At 41.1% G+C, this 21,580-nt stretch overlaps 1 protein-coding gene across 1 annotated transcript; it reads right to left on the bottom strand.

Moving 5' to 3' along the window:
- Positions 1-101: 101 nt before the first annotated feature.
- On the bottom strand, positions 102-20,599 carry emilin2a (elastin microfibril interfacer 2a). The gene is made up of 9 exons (XM_034702379.1): positions 20,300-20,599; positions 19,635-19,760; positions 16,308-16,498; positions 14,177-16,141; positions 6,538-6,888; positions 3,674-3,727; positions 3,139-3,198; positions 2,830-2,970; positions 102-1,269 (listed from the first exon to the last, which is right to left on the bottom strand). The coding sequence occupies exons 1-9, from the start codon at positions 20,479-20,481 to the stop codon at positions 935-937; spliced, it is 3,405 nt and encodes a 1,134-aa protein (XP_034558270.1). The 5' UTR covers positions 20,482-20,599; the 3' UTR covers positions 102-934.
- Positions 20,600-21,580: the final 981 nt, after the last annotated feature.

Below are 21,580 nucleotides of genomic sequence, written 5' to 3'. Positions count from 1 at the left end.
TTTTGTAGTGTCCAGTAAAAAGTTCAACAGTGACCACGGGCAAGTGGAGTGACTTTCACCCCGGAGCTGTTTTTTAAAGCAACAATACATGAAGGAGGTTATTGCAGTTTAAATCCCAAATCCTGTTTGTTTTATTGAAGCACACAAACATTAAATATTTATAAAAGCAGTAAATCACTCTATGGCTGAATAGAAATCACTATTTCTCTCTTTTTAAAGGCAGGACCTGAGGCTAAATACCCTCCTGCTGCTCCTTACACAGTGCTGCTGGAATATTTTCTCAGTCTCAGGAGTGAAGAGAGGGGAAATTTATTTTTCATCCACACCCACTTTACGTAACGACCCAAGTGGGATTTTGCCTTCCAACCTTGCCTTTCTATGACCAGTTCTCTACAGCCAGCCAAGTTTGTAACATTTTTAAAAGCTTGCTGTGTTGCTACACACCATGTTTTTCCACTTTTGTTTATTATTGATCATTTTCTACTTCTACAGTGCTGATTACACAACAAGATGAAGTGCGCTCACACTCTAACAGGTGGTTATTGCCTTGCCAACGATATTGTATTCTGCTGTTGTGATCATAAATTGAATCTCTGAGATGGTTTTGTTAGTTAAAACCATATTTTGGTGTTTTAATGTTAATTTATAAACACTTATATATACAAGACATTCACAATAGGTACAAAAGGCAACTTAAAATCAAATATATTAGAAACAAATTCTGCTTCTTGTATTCAGGTATATTTAGCACACAGCTAACAAATAGCAATGCAATGACGTCTAAGTTGAATTTCTAACTGAGGATTTTTTTTACAGTGGCCCTGTGTGGTGAAACGGTTGCATCACAGCAAATCAGTGAAAACTAACGTCAATTTTTCCTCCAGTCCAAGGGGATCAAACTAGTCTTTTCTTCCAGTGTGCAGCCGAGCTCCAGCTATCTCTTGGCCTGTGGTGAGTACAGGAAGATGGCGCTAAAGGTGGACAGGATCTCCCTGGCCTCGGTGGTGGCCAGCTGGCCCCCAGTCCTCACCAGGCCCACACGGTCTCCTTTCTTCAGGGGCAGGATCAGGCTGAAGGACACTGAGCCCCCGCAGCCGCAGTTACCAGCAGCTGAGCCTCCGTGTTGACCCGTCACAGGCCCCACCGAGGTCTGCAGCCTCTGGACGCTACGGTTAGACACGGACAAGACAGCCTGGACTTGGTTGCCTTGCTTGGCTGTCAGCAGTCCTGAAATTAAATATCTGCCGTCCTGAGGTACAGTGAAGATCCCTGAAGAAAGAGTAAAAGAGAGTAGATTAATTGTAATACGTCTATTACATACTGGCAGATGTTTGCTAACATTTTTAACTCCTTATCTGTATAGCTCTATATGAATAATTATTTCAAAAGTTCACAGTTCATTCTTAAACAAATACGTCTACCCACATGTATATTGAAACAGGTTTTGAAATAATCCCTGTGAATGTTTGTCCAAAAAAGATGAGCAACAAAATTTGAAGTCTTCAGTCCACAAAATGATTAATTTAACAGCTGTAGAAGCTCAGGCATCCAAATTAGTGAAGCAGATATCTTCCAAAGTAACATCTTTTTTGACGCCAGCCAGGATTCTTCAGATTTTACCGCTGGCTTAAAGTTAATCCATCATTACCAAACTGTTTTAGACTTATTACAAGCTGTGCCTCTTTTACATGAGCAACAATGTTAGCATCCCTTTGAATATATTTCTTAGTCTACCAAGTGAATGCAAAATAAATATGAAGTCTCTTTAAACCTCTGTTTCATACAAAGCCCCTGCAGTCCCTTTGGACTTTTTTATCTTGTGTGAAGAAGTTATTTTCTTGTAAAAACATGATTATCTTGTGCACACAAGATACTGTCCTGTGGGTATATGATAACCATCTTGAGCACACAAGATATTATATTGCAGGAACATAACTAACTTGTCTGCACAAGATACTGTCCTTATGGGAACATATTTGTCTTGCATGCACAAGATCTTGTCTTGAAGGAACGCAATTATCTTGTTGCCACTAGATATTATTTAGTGGGAACATTATAACTATCTTGTCTACACAAGATACTGTTATATGAGAACAAGGTCATTATCTTGTGCGAAAAAGATATTGTTTTGCGGGAAGGTTACTACTATCTTATTAGCACAAGAAACTGTCTTGAGGAAAATAATAATTATCTTGTCTGCACAAGATATTGTATTTTGGGAACATGCTACTTAACTTGTTGGCATGAGATATCGTGTGGAAACATGATAACTAACTTCTGTTCACAACATAGTATCTTGTAGGAACATGATAATTCTCTTGTGGACACAAAGGTTAAACCATGGGGGGGACACATGGATGAACAATAATCATATGGTGCAAACAAGATAGTGACTAGTGGGAACATGGTAACTATTTTGTGCGCACATTTTCATGGGAGCTAGATAGTTATCTTGTGCACATCTTGTTCACATTTTAAGGTAGATGGTCGAGCCACACTAACTTTAGTACTTAGGTTCACTATGTGTCTCTAAGGTGCCGACATTGCTTTCCTTAAGTCGGAGAACCCTGCAGTTGTTGAGTCATTGACCAGCTAATTAAACAAAAGTGTTGAAATATTTTTTATACCAATATGAGAAATTCCATGTCAAGATTGGCTGTAAAAGTCAATTTGTTCTTATTGTTTTATTACCAAAACAACCATCCTGCATTGATGATGTAGCTATAAGGGATTATTGGGATGTTTCAGGATGTTTTTCAAGTTGTTGAACGGTATCACAATGGCACTGCAACTTGATTAATATTGGGTCTTTTTGTTTTTGTAGTATACCTGCGTGTGGATTGTAGTGTCCACCGTCATTGACTAGAACTCTGTTGAAGCGGATAACACCAAAGTCTCCGTAGAGGGACTGCTGCGTGAGGCCAGCAGAGAAGGAGAAGGGATCTGCAAAGGCACTGTTGTCGACTGACACTAGAACAAAAAAAACATGCATGTGGGTCAATATCTGCTTTATTTCAAAGGTACATCCCTGTGCGTTTCTCTTCTATTTATTTACTGGGAAAAGAGCATTAACTGCTTCACAAATATGTGACTGTTTACATTCACAGGTATAATGGAGAAACTCAAGATGGAGCTTACCTTGTGATTCGACTGGAGTTTGAAACATCGGGTTCCATGGCACCTTTGCTGCTAATGGAACTACAAGGTACAAATATAGAGAGTGTTAATTCTAGTTAAAGCTGTCTGCAGATGAGATTACGCCTTTATTTTTAGAAATGTTTCACCCACATGAGCTGTCAGTTGTTTGTTTAAAATTCATTCACAGAATAAATTAAAAGTAGGTGTTAAGAGAAAGCTTTGAATACAAATTGGGTCTTTACATCAGGGAATAAAGCAAATGATCCTCCTCAGTAATGCAGTTTCCATGATCATTCTTAAATGTAAGAGAGTAAAACTTTCTGTTAAGTGCCTGCAAATGAGTTTAAATCCTTCCATAATCCACCCACACCTTCTTAAACTAAACACATCCAGTTCCCACTCCCACACACTCCTAGGCTACAAATTATTCACAGCTTTTTCAACTTTTTTTTTTTTTTTTTTTTACACCCATGTAGTAGGATGGCAGAGCCTGCAGACACATGCAGTCTAACTGGATGATGAACTGCTACAGTACCTTGGCGGCTCGTTGATTGAGGCTTGAAAGATGCAGGCTGCAGGGGAGGATAGCCTGCAAAAGACACACATCACAAACACATCATGTTTTTATCATCAGCTGAGGACAAGGGTTAGTGAGTACTCCTGCCAGACGCTCGTCTGTGCAGCTGAATATTGTGGAAAAGAATCCTGGAATGGATTTCCAGGGAAAATATGAAAGAACAGGTTGGAATCTAGACTGCATAATGTTGTTTTTACTAGTGGCTTTTTTTTATATTATTTGATTACAATGTATCTGTTCCTGAATATATTAGCAAGGCCATGTGTTATGAGTGTCGTCAGAGCCTTGAATTGGATTTAAAACTGCAGTTATTTCTGTCGTTTTAGCTTCAAATCAAACAAATAACTCATAAATAGAGATAATACAAACAGTCCTGTAAAGAGAGATGACGTACACAGTTTCCTCTTAATAGCAAAGAGATAAGAAATGTTATTAATCGATACCAAATCCCAAAGTTTTGTGTGTTTTTGAAATGCACCTTTTTATTCTCATGACTAGAAAATATTAAAAAGATAAACATATAACCAAAAATATTCTTTGTTTTTTTTAGACAAGGCAACTTGATAAGTCTTTGTTTCCCTTAATCACATTACATGCAGTCCAGTTAATTCACTGCATAACTGAAGGTCTCTTATTCAATGTTTAAAGTTCCGCATTCCTATATGTGCGTGACATAAAAACAAAAGCACACAGCTAATTCAACCTTCGTTATTAATTCCATGTGCGAGAAGTCTGAAAAGAACAAAACAGGCCCAGACTAAATCCTGAGTATTGTCTTACAACTTATATAATGATCTGACAGCACTGCTGAAAAGATGACACACATAAATTATGTCACACATGTGGTAATGCTGGCTCTTCTCGGCTCGCCGTGGTGCCAGACTTATGACACAGTGTCGTTAAATTTTCCTCCTTGTCATGGTGGTGATGACAGATGAAGACAGACTGTGGATCCAGGATTTATTCAGGCACATTACAGGAAGACTCTGTGCATCAGAGTGTGTGTTATAGTTAGATTATTTAGAACACTGAAATATTCTCTGGATACAGAGACAAAGGAACAACAAAAGAGGTTTGGAAGTCAGGGGGTAATAATGTTGTGTTTAGGAGGGACCTAAGTGTTTGAATCTTTAATTACTAGGAACAGAAATTGTATTATGTGAGAACAAGACATTACAAATGGGTAACACTATATTAGCAATGTGGTGAAGTTCGCCAATTAAAGCTCCTGTGAGGATTTTTTAGGAGTTATGGAACAGACTGAAATTTACAGTGACGCTTCTCTATTACCTCTGAAAGCAAACTAGACCGTTAGCACAAAGATCTCTATTTTGTCATTTTTGATGTCTGTAACCACTGCAAGGGGGTCTTTTTTTACCCTGTACACAGCAAATATTCATGATGAGTAATTCATCTGACAGTTTCAAGAAAGCTGGGTGAGATTAGTTGTTCTAAAACAGGATTTACACATGTACAGGACAAGATCAGCAAAGATATCAGATGTATCACTTTGACCAACGGGGGCGCCAGAATCAACACAAACTGAAAGTTTCTCACAGGAGCTTTAACAAAACCCTTACTCCTACTAAAATAGCAACAGCTATACTGTTTTTATGACAGTTATGCACATTATTTTTACTAGGGAACATTACGTCTACCTTATTATAGATAGAGTAGTGCTCTGTGTGTAGTATCATTTTATCAGATACATAAAATTATGGCGCAAAATACTCAAACTTCCCACTTCCTGAGGGTGCTCAGGAAGGAACATCTGAACACACAGCTGCTGGTGACCTTCTATCCTTCCTCAATTGAGAGCCTGCTGACCTACGCTGTCACGGCGTGGTACTCCAGCTGCACTGAGGCCGACCGGAAGAGGTTGCATAGGTTGCCCTCCCTAAGTGACATCTACAGTACAGCTCCCGTTGTCTCAGCAGAGTCAGGAACATCCTGAAGGACACCACTCACCCCGGTTTCCACCTCTTTGACCTGTTGCCCTCTTGCAGACGCTACAGGTTTATACGATCCAGAACCAACAGACCAAGGGACAGCTTCTTCCCAAATGCTGTCACCATACTCAACTCAAACCTGCACTGACATAACCCGGACTGATGACACTTTCCCCCATACAATGACAACTACCTCCACTCTCTGTGCAATATTCATTATTCATTTATTTATTAATTCAACCACCCTGCACTGATATCTTGTCTTGCCCTTTTTGTGTTGTCTTTGTTTTCTTTGTACAACATTTACCTTTTGTGTTGTTATATTATATCGTGTGTGCACTTTAAAGGTTGCTCTCCTAAATCTCATTTGTACTATGTACAATGACAATAAAGGCTTTCAAAGAACAGGGTTGTATTTGTTCTTCTTTTAGGTTTATGTTTCATATTGTTTTAATTCATTTCAACAAGCAGTAAGTGGTTTGGCTCCTCTTCATGACATTGCTTTAACTACTAAAGAGACATATATGCCAAACCTGTGGGCCCCTGATCATTACCCTGTACTTCCTTTTAATATTCATTGGCTGTTAAGTAGTTTAAATGCACCTGAGGTGTTGTTTCAGCAAATCCAATTAACCCCTAGTCCCTGTTCTTCTTCCCTTGTACCTATCATTTGGTAGTAGTGTTAATATCTGTAGTATGTGTTTCAGTGGTATTAGCACTGTACTTTCAGGCTGTTTTTTAAATCACCAAATCAAGTTGCGTGCATTTCATCTATTCGGGACTCAAATTAGACTCAATGCAGGGTTTTGTGTTTAATAATATAACAGCTTTAAACAGTATATTTTTGTGTGTACAAACATTAATGCTTCTCACCTGGTGCTCCAGCAAATCCTTTAACCGGGATGCTAGACGAGTCCTCAGACCCTCTGCGAACAGTCACCCTGCGCATGTACCCTGGAGGTCCAGCCTCGCCCGTCTCCACCACTGGCCTGACGGGAACCAGGGGAAGGGTGTGGTAGCCTGGTTGCTGGGGGCTGGACGGCTGGCTAGGCGGATTGGTCCTGATCGTATGTGTGTTTGTCTGTGTTCGTTGGTTGGGTCTGTACGGCTGTCTGGACTGTGGCTGTGAAGGGATGTTTAGAGGGATGTGGATTTCTTGGATTCTGGGTCTGGTCTGAGTTGAATCTGGCACAGATGCAGGCCTCTCCGGTCTTAAGTTCATTCCTTAGAAAGAGGAAGAAAAAAACATTGGCATTTGCAAGATTGTTGAAATAATTGAAGTTCTACTCTTTTGATGTGTGATATAATTTACCATTGAGGATAAAAGCTTTTATCACAATGATTCTTGGACAGTTGAAGAAAATGCTAGAAAACCACATTTATTTGACTTATTTGTTTGTAAATCCCACTTCCTCCCTCATACACAGAACACATCCCTCCCTTCTCTTGTAAATTCTCATTTTACGACTTTATTTTGATGACAGGCCAATTTAGACCTTGATTTCACTGCACCTTCGAGCAGTACTGTTATTAGCTTTCGTAAAAAAAACTTTAAAAAAAACAGGCGGACAGCGTGAGATTTAAGCAACAAGAACCATCTGAAAGGAAACCAGTTGGCGGCCTGCCATACCCCCTGTGGGCACAGACATCACCTGGGCCTCAGAGGTGAGAGTATGGATGCTGTTACAGTGTCCTGAGGACAGATAATAAAAGTAATTACAGTACTTGCTTTGTGTAAGCCCCTTCTTACAACAAGATACCCCACAGATTGTGTCATGCTTTTGATTTAAGATTCAGAGAAGGGCTTTGTTTTGGAGCAATGGCTTCTCTGATGATACATGTTTCTGTCACTTTTGTGTTGTTTAAACCTTGTATGAGAGGTTAGGCTTCAATGGAGGTCATATAACAGGATTACAGTAATGTCATTCAGCCAATGACTGTAACATAAAGGAAATGACCACTTATCCCAAATGGTTATACAGTTAGATTTGGCGTAAAAGGCTCAGCTCTTTGAGGAAGCTCTCAAAGAACACAAACAACCGATAATCTGCAGGAAGTTTGAACACATGACCTTCTATCTTTGCAAACTCAACGCCAGAAGCTTTAATGTCAGGGAGCATGCTGTGCAGAAGAAAGGTATAGCAGTATAAAGGTGAGAAGATCATGAATGGCACATTATCTGTTTCTATACTGTTACTGGTCCACCAACAGAGCCATCATGTGAAGTTTGAGCATGAACATGATGGCTGAGAGCAGATCAGCTGATGAAAGCGTTCAGGTAAAACTCTCAAAATACTCACGGGGAATAGGACATTATTTATTCTGCTGCTACAATGACGGAGAATGAGAGTCAGCAGCCATATTCTGTGAGGCTATACCTAGACAGGGCTGCTAAATACTAAAATTAGCATGGCACCCTCTTAACTAAAAACATGTAATGTTTAAAGCTGCTGTTGGTAGGAATGGTGTAAAAAAATGATTTTTTTTCTGCAGGGTTTGGAGAAAAAGTCATAATACCCATCGGTACTCATCTGTAAGTGAAGTAATTTGAGATTGTGGCGAAATCTCTCCAATGCCTTTGTATCAAGCAATGTTATTATTCCCCGTGTTCCCGTTATCACGGACCAATTGGAGCTACTCCCCAACCTTCTGTCCTGATTTGTCGAGTGGCAGCCCCACTGTGTCGCCCTGATTGGCTGGGAAGCCACTACTTCCTCATAGAACGCGCACAACAATATTTTGTGGGCGGGGTTACGGGAGCAGAGAGGGGAGGAGAAGTGTTGACATACGAAATCTCTCTCAGTACTGATGTTTATATCACGACTACCAACAGCAGCTTTAAGTCTCTGTTTTGAGTAGATGTGTACAATGTTCACAATTATAGTTTGATTTGTTAGCATGTTGCTATGTAAGACATCAAACAAATTCCAGCTAAATGCTAACATTAGCATGGCACAGTCCTTGATAAAAATAAGAATAAACTGTAGCTATGTAGCTAAAGTAGATGAGAGATGAGACTCTGTGGGTCATATCTGTAGGACTTCAGGGGGTCCATACTTAACGATATTGAATAAGAAGGTAAACATATTAATTTCCTCCAGAATAATGTTGCATTTAAGTGAGAAACACTAAATGTATACTTAACTGTTCATTACAAGAAATCGCTCCAGAGTACTTTGACAAATTGGTGACTTTTCTCTGTCAACTTACCAACTTTTTCTGGAGCTTTTAATGAAATGTCACAGTCTTTGGTGTATGGATGGACTCATTTGAAAAACATACTGGTTTATTTTAGCAGATATCCAATGAGGTTTATTATAAGACTTTTAAGCTTGTTAAACACAAATCAAACTGGTTGTAAGGTCTGCCACTGATAAATAACGTTCTGATAAATTAAAGTCAATTATTCATTTTTGCATAATCAGTCATGTAATGAGGCAAAGTATACGCAATCAAAAAGTACCTGAAAGCAGTCGTATCATATTTGAGCCTGCCTCTTGCTCTGGATTATGAAATTAATCAACCATTCAGTTCTTATCGAATAAAACATCAACCAACAACAGAATTCCTCCCTCTTACCACAAGCAACTCAGAAACCATATGCATAATTAAAAACAAATTAAACCCAGCAATCATGTTGTACTGAGATAATCAGAAATCTCTCCTTCATTTCCTCTCTGTGTCTCCTTCAGGACACAGGGTGCCTGAGTGCATATTTCCCATGAGCTCTCAGTCTGTGTCTCACTGAGGGGGCAACCACAAAGTTGGTAAAAACACACAGGAAAGCACACACACACATGCACGAGAGAACTGGTGCAACCATGAGCATCACCAAACACAGATGTTATTGGTTTGGGATTGAGACACTGCAGGGGAAGATCTGCTTTAGTTCCAGCTGCGGGTGACAGTGTGCAAGTGTTCAAAAGCGTCTAAAGTCATAGAAGAATATTGCAGCAGACAAGCCGATCATGCGATGGAAAATGGAGTCAAAGGGCACAAAGCAGGGTGTGGTGGTTTTTATGCACATACACTAATGCATCACTCACAGTCTGACATACTTCTTTCTTTTCCCTTTTTCTTCCAATGCACATGGACACAACTTTAACCTCCTCCCATTTTTTTCCTGCAGTGATATTAATGACGAGAGGTTCAGGTTGTGTGCTGCATGGCAGACTTCAGGGACTTCCATTGTGTATCTGGGTCCACTCTCCTCTGAAGACTTCCAGATGGGTCAGAGATGGAAACACCTCACCTCGCAGCTTCACAGATCTCTCTGGGTGAAGCTGATGCAGAGCTTCGTCTTTAAACTCTTGTACTGGCTAAATATATATACAGTGTGCGTTTGTGGTGGTTTCGGGTGCAATTTTCCATTCCTTCCCCACAGACACTCTTTGACTTCAGAAAGCCTTTGATATCTTGTTTTTTCTTGTATTCCCTCATCACGGTTGACAGTTAATCTCACTGCCTGTCTACCCAATATAGACACAGAATGATCAATTGCAAAGCATTGATCCATGAAATCAAAGCCTTTAATACAACTCCCTTTCTTTTCTTGAAGGCCTCTGCTGTCGATAGACTTTTACAGGACAGGGCGGAGGGAGAGGAGAGAAAAAGAAGTCCTTTGGCATTCTTGGAAGGACAAACCAGATTTGGACAGAAGGAGAGAGCGTCGAGGGAGTAAAGAGAGAGCAGTTCGGAGATAAGAGACACTGGGAGGAAAAAGACAGGGAAGTGATTTGAGATAGACTGGGACCACCTCCAAAATACAGAAGGCGTAGAAAAAAACAGCTTGAGAATCAAATGAAAAAAATCAGCACAAGAAGGTTGATTAGTCATCGTCAAAATGAGGAACAGCATGCTCAAGCTCCATGAAAACAAGCATTTTCCATTTTGCTACATTTCCTGATAAACTATTTATCAGCTTTCACCTCTTAAGACTTGCCTCACTTGCCAAATTTCAAAATAACTTTGATACATTGCTGCCCAACCACAACTCCCTATTGGGGAGGAAACAGCCAGAAACAAACACACTCAGGCTCTAGTGGTCGACCTCTCTTGCTGCAGCTGTTGTGGGCGAAGCATTGCCAACATTTTGCAACTGAAGTCACACAATTTCATTCAGCAGTCACAGTGAGTAAGGGCATAGCTATTCCACTTGAATTCTCAGTTATGTTATTACAACACCTCATCTGTTCGCAGTGTCCTCGGGGTCTTCATATGACCGAGTGGAGAATATGAGCTCAAACACAGAGCGGAAATGTTTTAGTACAATCTCAACCAAGACCACCACACCCAACAGATCTGGGAGTTTTGTTGATCTTAAAAAAAATGTCTATGATGACTTTTTCTCTCTGTCCAAGATTTTGGGGAAAACATTAAATCTTCATGCAACACACACACCAACTCCCTCTTTTGTGGGAGCAGATTACAGACTATTCACACTAAGTGAAGATGTATTATTATGTTAGCCTGGAGAGAAATAGATAGACATTCAGTGGAATACACTTTTTCACTATTGCTCAGGAAGCTGAAGGAGAAGATTAACATCACAAGCACATATTCAGTAGCATACCACTGGTAGCCTGCTAACTTAGATTAGCTTGGAGTAGGAGGAAAAGCAAGCTGGCCCTGTCTTAAGGCGAACAAGTCTACCAGAGGCACCTGAAAAGCTAATTTGTTATCAAGTAGTAAAACAATATATGATTTTTGTCCTGACTGTCTCATAAAGCTAGACGTTTCTTTGAAACCCCTGCTTTTATGCTAGGCTAAGTCAGCTGGCTACTGCTAATAGCTATAGACTGTCACAGTGTTGTCACCTATTGGTTTCTGGTGAGGTTTAATGAAACCCTTAGATGGCAGTCGTCATATTCAAAAAGCTGAATGCAGCTTTCCTACGACTAATGTAGAAACCATTTAAGAGATGTTGCTGAGTCAAATCAACAAAACTCCTAATTATGGCTTATTATACATATCTCTCAGCCTTAATCTAATCAAAGCAGATACGTAATACAAATATCTTTCCCTGTGTTGTAATCACAAATAAAGAAATTAAATATAAAGAACAACTTGTCTGATTCTGCATTTTAATATGGGCTCCAATGAGGTTCCCCTGGCCTCAAGTGGACACTTATGGAACAGCAGTTTTTTTGCACTTCTGCTTGTCCTGTTTTTTTTAATAGCAGAGGTTGCTGCTTGCTATAGCCTGGTCTCAACCTAACAAAATGTTAGAGGTATTAATCTTGTCATCCATTGGCATCATTTTTCAACACTGGTGGTTGCCACTTGCCATAAAACAGCATATTTTGGCAAGCTATAAAGTAAGCTTAATATCCAAGGGCAAACTTTTGAGTGGCCTGCTCCACTCAAAACAGACAGGTAGTGAACCGTAAGGAGATGTTTGCTAAATCTGACATTAAGTGCACTGGATTAGAATTCTCACTTTTACTGGTCACTAAGTAAGAGCCCTGATAAATGTGCTTCATAATCCTGAGGCAGAAAGGAAAGTTCTGCCTGATTTAATGCTGGGCAGAGGTGCTGTCTGATTTAATGCTGGGTAATGTTACTTTTACAGCACTGATATCAAGTATCTGAGTTTGGAAATAACAGACCATATTTGGCAAAAGTGAAATGGAAACACAATGCCTTAATGTATTTGTCTCTCTACCCAGCACCCATTAATCTCTCCACCTTCCTTCTCTCAGGTCCTTCATACCATTGTTTTGGATGACTGTCTAACAGAGGGAGGCACCAATGTTGGGGCCCCTGTGATGACATCACAGCTGAGGGCAGTCGAAGCATCTGGTACTGGGTGTGGAGCCCTGCTTCTCCCCTCTCCATCAAGACTGGCTCCAGCAGTGAGTCAGGGCCCTTAATGAGGACCAGACTCCACACATCAGGCTGAGGTCACCATACGGGAATCTCTAGAGGTCGGTATGCGTAAGGAGAAAGCGAGGAGGTGGAGGTATATTGTGTATGAGCCTGTGTGTTTATGCTGAGAGGACGGGAACTGAGAGTGAGCCTGCAGTTATGTGGTATTACTAGAAGAAGAAAAAAGCTATGTCATGGTGCAGAAAAATAGACCTCACATCTCAGCGTTCATAAAGGGAGCTGGAGAGATGGAACAGTCTACTCAGGTGCTCTGACATTTACATGAGGGAGCAGTGAGGCACAAAACAGTGAGCGTAAATCATCAGAGTAGTGAGGAAGGGCTGAGCTGGGCAATGTAAAACTTTCAGATTCTATTTACCTATCCCATTCCTCAGATAAAAAACTTCACATGAATCTAAGTCACAGGAAGTTTCCAATGTGGGCCTCTGGACATATTGAATGACATATTCAAGGCGAGCACGAGAGGCCCAGTGAACTCGTGTCCTCCCACTCCGGGAAATACCCTGTGGCCATTCGTGGGATCTGATCCTTCAGACCAAGCCTCCATGTAAACCAAGCAGGCAGACTGCATTATATGGAGGATTATCTTCAGGAAAAGTTTGTGTTTACACAGATGGCAATCACACTCAATAAACTCGTATGTTGGAATTTCTGAAAGGAAGTTGCAAAGCTGTTTTAGTCTATTTTTTCTATTCAACTTCTTTTTCGCTCATATAAGAGGCTTTGTTTGGTACAAGTTTAAGCAAAAATATAGACTTCTTTCTTTGTTATGCTTCTTTTGGCTGTTTTTAGTGCCTGACTGTGCCCTTATCTATCTTATTACTGTTAACACAGTACAGTTAATACAGTTAATAAAATACATGTAAGTGTGGCTGAAATGTATGATATAATGAGACATTTCCATATATGATCTATCCCTGATAGTTTTTTTTAAAAAAAAGGTCCTATATGGAGCAACTGCCAGCACAGGACAAGTTTAGCTAAGACTTTCAAAGGTTTCTTTGTCTTTGTATTTATACAAGTGATGCACCACAGCGACTAAGCTCCTCATCATTAAAACAGAACTTTAAAGTCTGACTAAGCGACTAGTCTGAAGGTAAAAAAAACATTCAGTAAACAGTCATAAGTGAGTGCAATTAGTGTGACACAGCTTAACACAGGCTTGCAGACTGTGGGTAAATTGTGTCAAAAGTTAGCAGAGCTAGCACCACCAGCCTTCAGTCCTCCTTGCAGGTTAACACTCACATGCTTGTGCTGGTTATGTGTTGCTCTGGTTGAGTTGTTATATGCCAATTTAACCAGACGCAGCCTACCTACAACTTTATCTCCATTTACTATATCATAATACTTCCAAACCAAGCCGTAAAAATAGCATACACACAAAACCAGCATTTTGGGCCTACAATAATCAAAATATCAATTTGTTTAGGTGGCAATTCTGGTGCTGATTAGAAAGGGTGAATTATTTATTTGACTAAATGTACACATCCCAAGTTTTTACCAAGATAAAGTAACTTATTTCTGGCCGGCATGTCATATTAAATGGGAAGTGCGGTGACTAACCAAACTCTCAGCATTAAGTGTATTAAGAAAACAATGAGCCATCACTAAAGCATTGACTCACCTGGCTCTTTGGTGGTTACATCTTTCAAAACATGTTTGGCCATCGCAGACAGCTGTCCCTGGAGCCTCTGCATGGAGTTCTGCAGTGCAGTGATGTCCGAACCATATTTACCACAGGTAGCATTCATCCTGTACGCACAGTCTCGCAGACCACCAACATGTCTCTCCAGTCCATCCTTCAGCTCTTTGATACTGTCAGAAACCCCATCGAGCCTTCCACACACCTTTTCAAGTCGGGCCACACGTCCATCCACAGCAGAAATGTCATGAGAGACACCCTGTGTGTTCTGTTTACATTGTCTTAATTCAGAAGACACCTGCGTACTGAGTGTATCAAGCCTATTCCTCAGCTCATCCACCTGACGTCTGGTGCCATCAGTTTGGACACTTGGTACACCAACGACTGGTGTCCAGTTATTCCTTGTTGGACTCCCAGTACCACCTTGTTCAGCATGGCAGCAAGTCGAGTTTATTCTGTGCATATCCTGCTTGTGCCTGCTTAGAGAGTCACCCAACCCAGTAACAGCCCCAGATAGTCCTCTCATTTTATCTTCGAGATCTATCATCATCTTGGTACTCCTCTCATTTTCGATTGACTGACTTCTAAAAAATTCCTCCATTTTCTTCAGCTTGTCTTCGTTGACACCGACATTTGTGTGAATAATGTCCAAGGCATTCCTGTACTGACTCAGGTCCTTTAAAATCATTAGCAAACTGCTAGGTGCAGCTGATGAACTTTCTGAATCTAAAGGAACTCCTGAGCCTGAGCATCCTGCAGAGCACAATTCTGCAACAGCATTGACCTTTTCATCTAAACCTTGGAGGAGGAACTTATTGTTGTTGATTTGTGTCTGGACAGCATCCATGGAGTCACCAAACATGCCAGGGAAGGAGTTGTTGCTCATTTCCACCAGCATGTTGGTAAACTGGTCCTCCATGTTGTTCAGGCGCTCATCAAGAAGCAAACGAAGTGCTGCCACTTCCTCAGCAATCTTACGCGTCAGCTTATCCTTAATATAGAAACAGTGGGACTCTGCATTTTGCTCTGAGATATTGATGCGTGCCTCCACTTCTTCAATCATTGAGCTAAAGTCATTGTCATCCTGAGGTCCAGACAGGTGCGCCAGCTCGTTGTCAATGCGGACGTTCAGGATCCGGTGTGCCTCTGCAATTCGGTCAATCTCACGCCACAGGTCACTGTGGTCATCCCCGCGATCCTCTCCCACTTTTGATGGATCTGTCTGCCTTTGGGTTCTTACTGGTCCATCGGAGGCGGCCATCTCCAGACGTAGTATCCGGATCTCTTTTCTCAAATCAGCCTCCTTTGCATCCACCAGCTTTGTAAGTCTTACCAAACCATGGTCACAGCTTCCTTCACAGGTCTTCTGCAAGGCCTGGATCTTGTTGTTGTGTGAGCTTTGAAGCTTGGCCACCTGTTCCTCAACATTCAGATCCAGTTCCTTCTTCAGCTTCTCAAGCTTTCCGTCAATGTAGTTCTGTATAATGTCAAAGTCCCCTACAGCTGGAGTCTGGGATTGGGAGGCATCCATTAGGACACGGATCTGCCCCTCATGACTGGTCATGGTTCCCCTGAGGTCTTCCAAGGCTTCTTCTTTGCTCTTCAGTGCGTCGTTGATATCATCCAGCCGGGCCACTATTTTTTCTATAGCCTTTTCTCCAGCAATCCCACCTCTAGTGGCTTGATGACCATCCAGCACTGCCGGGTTCTCATCTGTACCTGAGGCAGTTGAACTATCTGGTGGACGCATGTTGTTAAGAAGGGTCACCAGCATTTTCTTTGTGTCATCCTGCAGGTCTGTTTTGAGGTTTGCAGTTAACCCTGTCAAGGCAGACTGGAGATCCAGGACTGTTTGAGAGAGGCGCTGAACTTCACCTTCCAGGAGGTGCACCTTATCTGTCCCACCATGCCTTGTCTCATGATGCCCTGTCTCTCTCCGCTCTGGCCCTGCGATCAGAGAATAAGTTATTAGATTTTTCAAAACAAAAACAACCAATGCTCATCTCCTTATAAAGCCGTATTTGCCTTGAATATCCAGATTTGATGGTGTAGTTTTACTCATTTGAAACACAGATATTTGGCACAACATTCACACCAGAAAGTGTTGTCTTACTCTGGGTGTGTCTGGGTGTATAGCCAACATTTGGTGGGCGGTAGGGCTGAGTTCCTTGCACTATTTGTCTGTCCGGAGGTGGTTTTAAATCTTTACAGTCTAGACCTTGGTAACCAGGACAGCATCTCCACTCCAACTCTGTGACGGTCTTGAAAGCAATCTTGTATGTAGGTCGGAACCGGTTATGGTATCTGCAAAACAAATCAAATAGGATTTTTCAAACTCTTGAGCAAATATAAAAACAAAAATGGAAACACTGATCTTTATTTTTCAATAAATCATTTGTAAAGCTTTATTCTTCTCTTTTCGTGAAGCTACTTTTTCTTTCTCCTTGTCATTCCACAAAAATAAACAGTTTCAATCATATTTATTATTATTGGAAACTCTTGAGTGCTGCAATCACCAAAATGAATTCTCTTGTTGCTTGTTTATGGACAAAGTAATTTTTATGCTTCTGTACCATTCCCCCTTTTCTTACGAATGTCAACTTTCTAGCCAAGACAAACTATTCCCAAAGAAACAATAGATGACCTCACATCCCCGAAGGAGGGGATCAGCCATTGCAGAACATCTGGAAATCTAATTGCAGAAAGAATCATCTTTGCATATTTCCTAAGTGTCACTTAGAACATTTTTTTTTGTCATCCTACTAAGAGGTACTGTAAAGCCAACACTGTACGTCATAACTCAGAAATGATAACGCCTGATGTGTCTACTCATACTGCCAGTTCTTCTTGGAAATTTGCTCCCACTTCCACAGAAATATTTGTTTCCAGGATATTTTCCACGACTCATGGACTCTGTGCATGTGGGGTATTTTTGTGAGGAGATCCACAAGGTTGAACCACAGATAAGATGTGCTGTTTCGAAACTACAAATGATTCATAAAGGCTAATATATTACATTGCAACAGACCACCTTCCAGTAAGAAATGTAAAACAGTTTCTCACCAATTACCGGAAGAGACACTCCCATTTAACATTCCACTTACTCGTTTTTTTTTCTTGGGCCTTTCTGTCACTTTTGATAGGACAGCTGAAGAGAGACAGGATGTGTTGCGACTAAGGAGAGTGGTGGAGGACATGCAGCAAACGTTCGTGGCGAGGACTCGGACTCGGACTCGGACTATTGCCTCTGTGTGTGGGGTACGCGTTTAAACCGCTGGGCCAACGGTCCCCCTCGATTTGTTTTCTCAATCTTTAAAGTTTCGAAGACAGCTCTCTTCAAATGATGTTTAATTCTGACATGATTTAATATTGCATCAAAGGGAGAGAATATGTTTACCCTTGCAGTCACATCTTAAAATGTACAAAGGAATAACATACTTGCATGGTTTTTGATATATTTGGGTGGTACATTTTAAATGCATTTTTGACTCTTGGGAGACAACTCTGCCAGAAATAAATGTAGCTATTGATCACAGCTTTGATGATAATTCTTTTGATGTGGCTTTGAAATAGACTGATAGCTTTTATGTATGTACTATGATGATAAAAGCTGCAACAGAGGATTGGGCCATGTTATATTGAGGACCATGTGTCTGCTAATGACAAATCCACAGCTGGGAAGCATCTGTGAGTGTTTGACAACACATATTTGAGCACTTAGTGAAGCTAGCATCGATTTAAAAAAAAACATGTACCCTATCCAGGTGTGGAATGTTTATTTTAAAGGTGTAATTGAGTTAAACAATCTCAAGCCTTATTAGAAAATATTCAGGCTAATTTATTTAGCCCACTGAGATAGCTTTTTATGAAACCACTGACCCAGTTCTCAGATAGAAAGTCTCTGTCCCAAGTAAACGCTGATTTGTAATAGGCTTAAATAACTTTGATCCAGAACACCGCAAGCATGTTAGGAGAATGGATGGATTTAAAAAAACAAATCAAGCCCCATCGTTTTAGTGTACTTTTTAAAAAATTTGGGGACAGGGTGATATAAGGCAAGTGTCATAATACACTGTTTATCAGGGGAGCTAATCAAATTCAGTGAGACTGACTCAGCGGCCAACACAAAAACATGTAGGCTACTTCATGAAACATCATCGACAGTGTAGATTTATGTCGCTTTTTTAACATGATAAAGTAAGGTAGCCGTTTTTGAGACAAAATAAAGACATGCTGTCGTTTAGGTTTACTGTGTTATGAACAGGAAATACTTCAGGTATGTTTTCACAAAGTGTGATTACACAGTGTAATGCGTATTGAGATGTGCATTATCAGGATTTTTTGGACATATTGCCCCCCTATTATTTACACTTTGAGGAGCACCATCCTGCATTTACCATTACTTCTGGCAAAAGATCAACAAGACAAGAATAACATCATGTTTTTTTTCCATTTGTCTTCAAAATATAGAGTTGTTTTTTGTTTTTTTTTATCAAGCAGCATCTCTGCCCAAGGGTTTGACTAATACCTGCAGAAATAATGATCATTCCACAAGGTTTGACTCAACCTTCAACTTCCAGTGATGGAAAATGAAACCAAGCAGATGTGCAAAACAACACCGCAGGCCCTTGAAAGTCCACTTGAGGCTGGTTGCCTTTTCGGTCCCATGTCAAATACTCAATTTTCCATGTTTACAGCCTGGTTACATAAGCAGATTTGACCTGTGTAGCTAATTTCTTTATTCATACACACTGCAGATTGAGGAAGCGGCAGAATTGTTTCATAACGTATTCCTTAAGATATTATAAAGGTTAGTAGCTGTACAAAAAAATAGCATGATGGGCATATATATAAGGGGCATGACTGGGTTGACTGGCAGGTGGTAGAGTTGTAGCTGTGTGACAGGAGGCTAAAAGGCGCCTCAGCTTAACCTCTCCGCCTGTTTCTACTGTAGGTTGACTGAAAGTTAGGTCGAGTCTGCATTTATTTTTAGCTATCCAGTTAATCAGATTTAATTTACCCCTTGCAGCAAATCTAAACTTACAGGTGATAGTTCTCAATCTGCCAAACATGCATTGAATACTGGCTGCAACTGGCTCTGACACCTCGCTTGTAACTTGGGAGGTCACTTCAGGTGAGTAGTCATCAATATAACCTTTTAGCCACAGGGAGAGATCCAGTCCCTCTTACCTTGAGGCTATTTCTTGTTTAACCCTTTGCCTCTTCACAGGGCTTTTGAACCAGCTGGAGAAGCAATGCTTTGGTTCCTGCCAATGGAGTTTCTACAGCCACTGGGACTTTTTCTGCCTCCAGCTTTTCTCTCTCTCTACTCTCTCTCCCTCCATCTCTCTGTGAAACATTTTGTATCAGAACTCCAGTCTGTCTCATACATCTAAACATGCACCCTGAATCCCTTTTCCTCAGCTCCCCGCATGCTTACGTCACTTGTTGCTGGCAGTCGGACTGGTAGGCTGGGCAGGGGGCCAGCACGGGCTCCTGGAAGCTCTCCACACTCCCCTGCACGGCGCAGCTCACGTTCTTGCGCACCACATAGGCACACCAGTTCCTGAAGGGAGAGACAAGAAAATGAGAGCCAAGATAGATATAGAGTGCTTTATGAACCACTCTAGAAGATACTATTCAAATCACAGTGTGTTATGGAGTTTTTGGTTAGGTGGTTAACAAATGTATCCCAATTTACTTATTTTATTTTGGTCTATTAGAGAGCACAAATGCACTACAGGTCTCTGTAGATGAGGTATTTGGGTAATCACTGGCATTCCAGCGTTTATCTAACTCTTATCAGCTTTGGCAACACTCACGCCAAATTTAGCCGAAGGCTGATAAAAAAAACAGAGTGAAAGTTAACAGGCTACACAGACCATATGAGGGTAAGTCTGTAAGTCTTAAGCGATCTGAACTCATCCGGGTCGGTGAAAAGTTCGGGCGTCATCGTATTGTTATTGGCAAATATGCAACAAAAGCGCACAGCTTCCAACTGGAGGAAAAGTGGATTTAAAGAAGCCGGGTTTGAACTGGCTCATAGATGAAGACAGGAAAAGTTGAAATGGCTCACCAGGGACGAATTAAAATTGTATAACTTACCTATTCCTGTGTCTGTGCACCACTCCAGCGTATGCAGAACCCTGGAATAAGTCATAAGATGAGGGAGACCCGTACGTGAACTGGAAGTTCAAAAACAGTGTGAAAACTATCCACCTCCAGTCCATCTCTGCGTTCCTGTAACTCATACTAAACAAACGCCGCAGAATAAATACTCCTAACATAGAAAAAGAAGGCGACCTTGTAATTAACGTGCGCGAGGTCCCGAAAACCAAAGTCACATTGTCTTAGTGACTGATCCAACTCCAGAAACCAAAGTTTGGGGAAGTCCACTTTCAGTGCAACTCCCTTGGAGTGACGCTCGGAGTCCACACCCTCCTCCCAAAAACAGATGAGGGAAAAACTTCCCTTTTAAAAAAGACTCTAATGTGCATTTTGTGTGGAAATGGTTTAACTTGATTAGGCTACATTGTGCTTTTTAAACACGGAGACAGAATAATTAACGTAAGGGGAGAGTTTGCTGCCTCCAAAAAGATTTGAGAGGAGAGTTGATTACTTCTTTGTGTGCCAGCAGCCAACACTTCACACCTCACTGATGAACAGAGCAGCATGAGGTTGAAAGACTTGTCTGTAGTGATGGAGTTGATGATATTCATAGCCGGGGATAACAACAGTCATTTACATTCTGTCTGCCATCTTGGTGAGTGTCAGTGATATGGAGGGAATACACAGTGTGCAGCCTGTTGGATCCAACAGCAATCTCTATTTTCTTTAAGCTAGGATGAGCAATTTGCTGAGCAATAACTTAACATAATGGAGTTGACAGAAAGTAGCACACACAAGAGCTTTAATTCACAGTGCTTGAGGCAGGAATTCATTGTCAGAGCTCTGTGTGAAAGTGTGAAATGGAAGACAGTTACCAAACACACGGTGGTGCTGGGGATATTTTTATTTCATCTCTGAGATAGCCTTAAGCAATCCCATGCCGTTCCCCAAGGTGCAGTTGTGGGGCCTTTTTCGCCTGATCAGACAGATGCTGTCAGTTAACACAGAGATGATTATGTGCTAGGGAGAAGGACAGAAAGGGGGGGTGAGGCGTAACCGAGGGAGAGTGAGAGTTAAATAAAGACAAGGTGAGAGTTTAAGTATAATGATTCAGAAGGACGCTGTTAGGACATTCTGGGAGGAAGAGATGGATAAACAGTGCTTCCTTCCAGCAATAAGAGATGCTTTCATTGTACAAGCTCTCTCTCCTAACTGCTGTCAGACCAGAGATAGCCCTTCCAAAATAAGACTGCACTATTTCATCAGGGCCAAGGCTCG

The sequence above is a fragment of the Notolabrus celidotus genome, chromosome 15 (assembly GCF_009762535.1).
Source record: "Notolabrus celidotus isolate fNotCel1 chromosome 15, fNotCel1.pri, whole genome shotgun sequence".
Taxonomy (NCBI): domain Eukaryota; kingdom Metazoa; phylum Chordata; class Actinopteri; order Labriformes; family Labridae; genus Notolabrus; species Notolabrus celidotus.
The sequence above is the reverse complement of the archived record's forward strand: the minus strand, read 5'-3'. Positions and strand labels throughout refer to the sequence as shown.

What these genes read in the sequence shown, in the direction of transcription:
- emilin2a (XM_034702379.1), bottom strand. Translation starts at nt 20,481, where the DNA reads ATGTTAGGAGTATTTATTCTGCGGCGTTTGTTTAGTATGAGTTACAGG. An exon ending in TACACCCAGACACACCCAGA is followed by an intron (nt 16,142 to 16,307) that starts GTAAGACAACAC and finishes CTCTGATCGCAG; the next exon opens with GGCCAGAGCGGAGAGAGACA. An exon ending in ACACTACAATCCACACGCAG is followed by an intron (nt 1,270 to 2,829) that starts GTATACTACAAA and finishes CTCTTTCTTCAG; the next exon opens with GGATCTTCACTGTACCTCAG.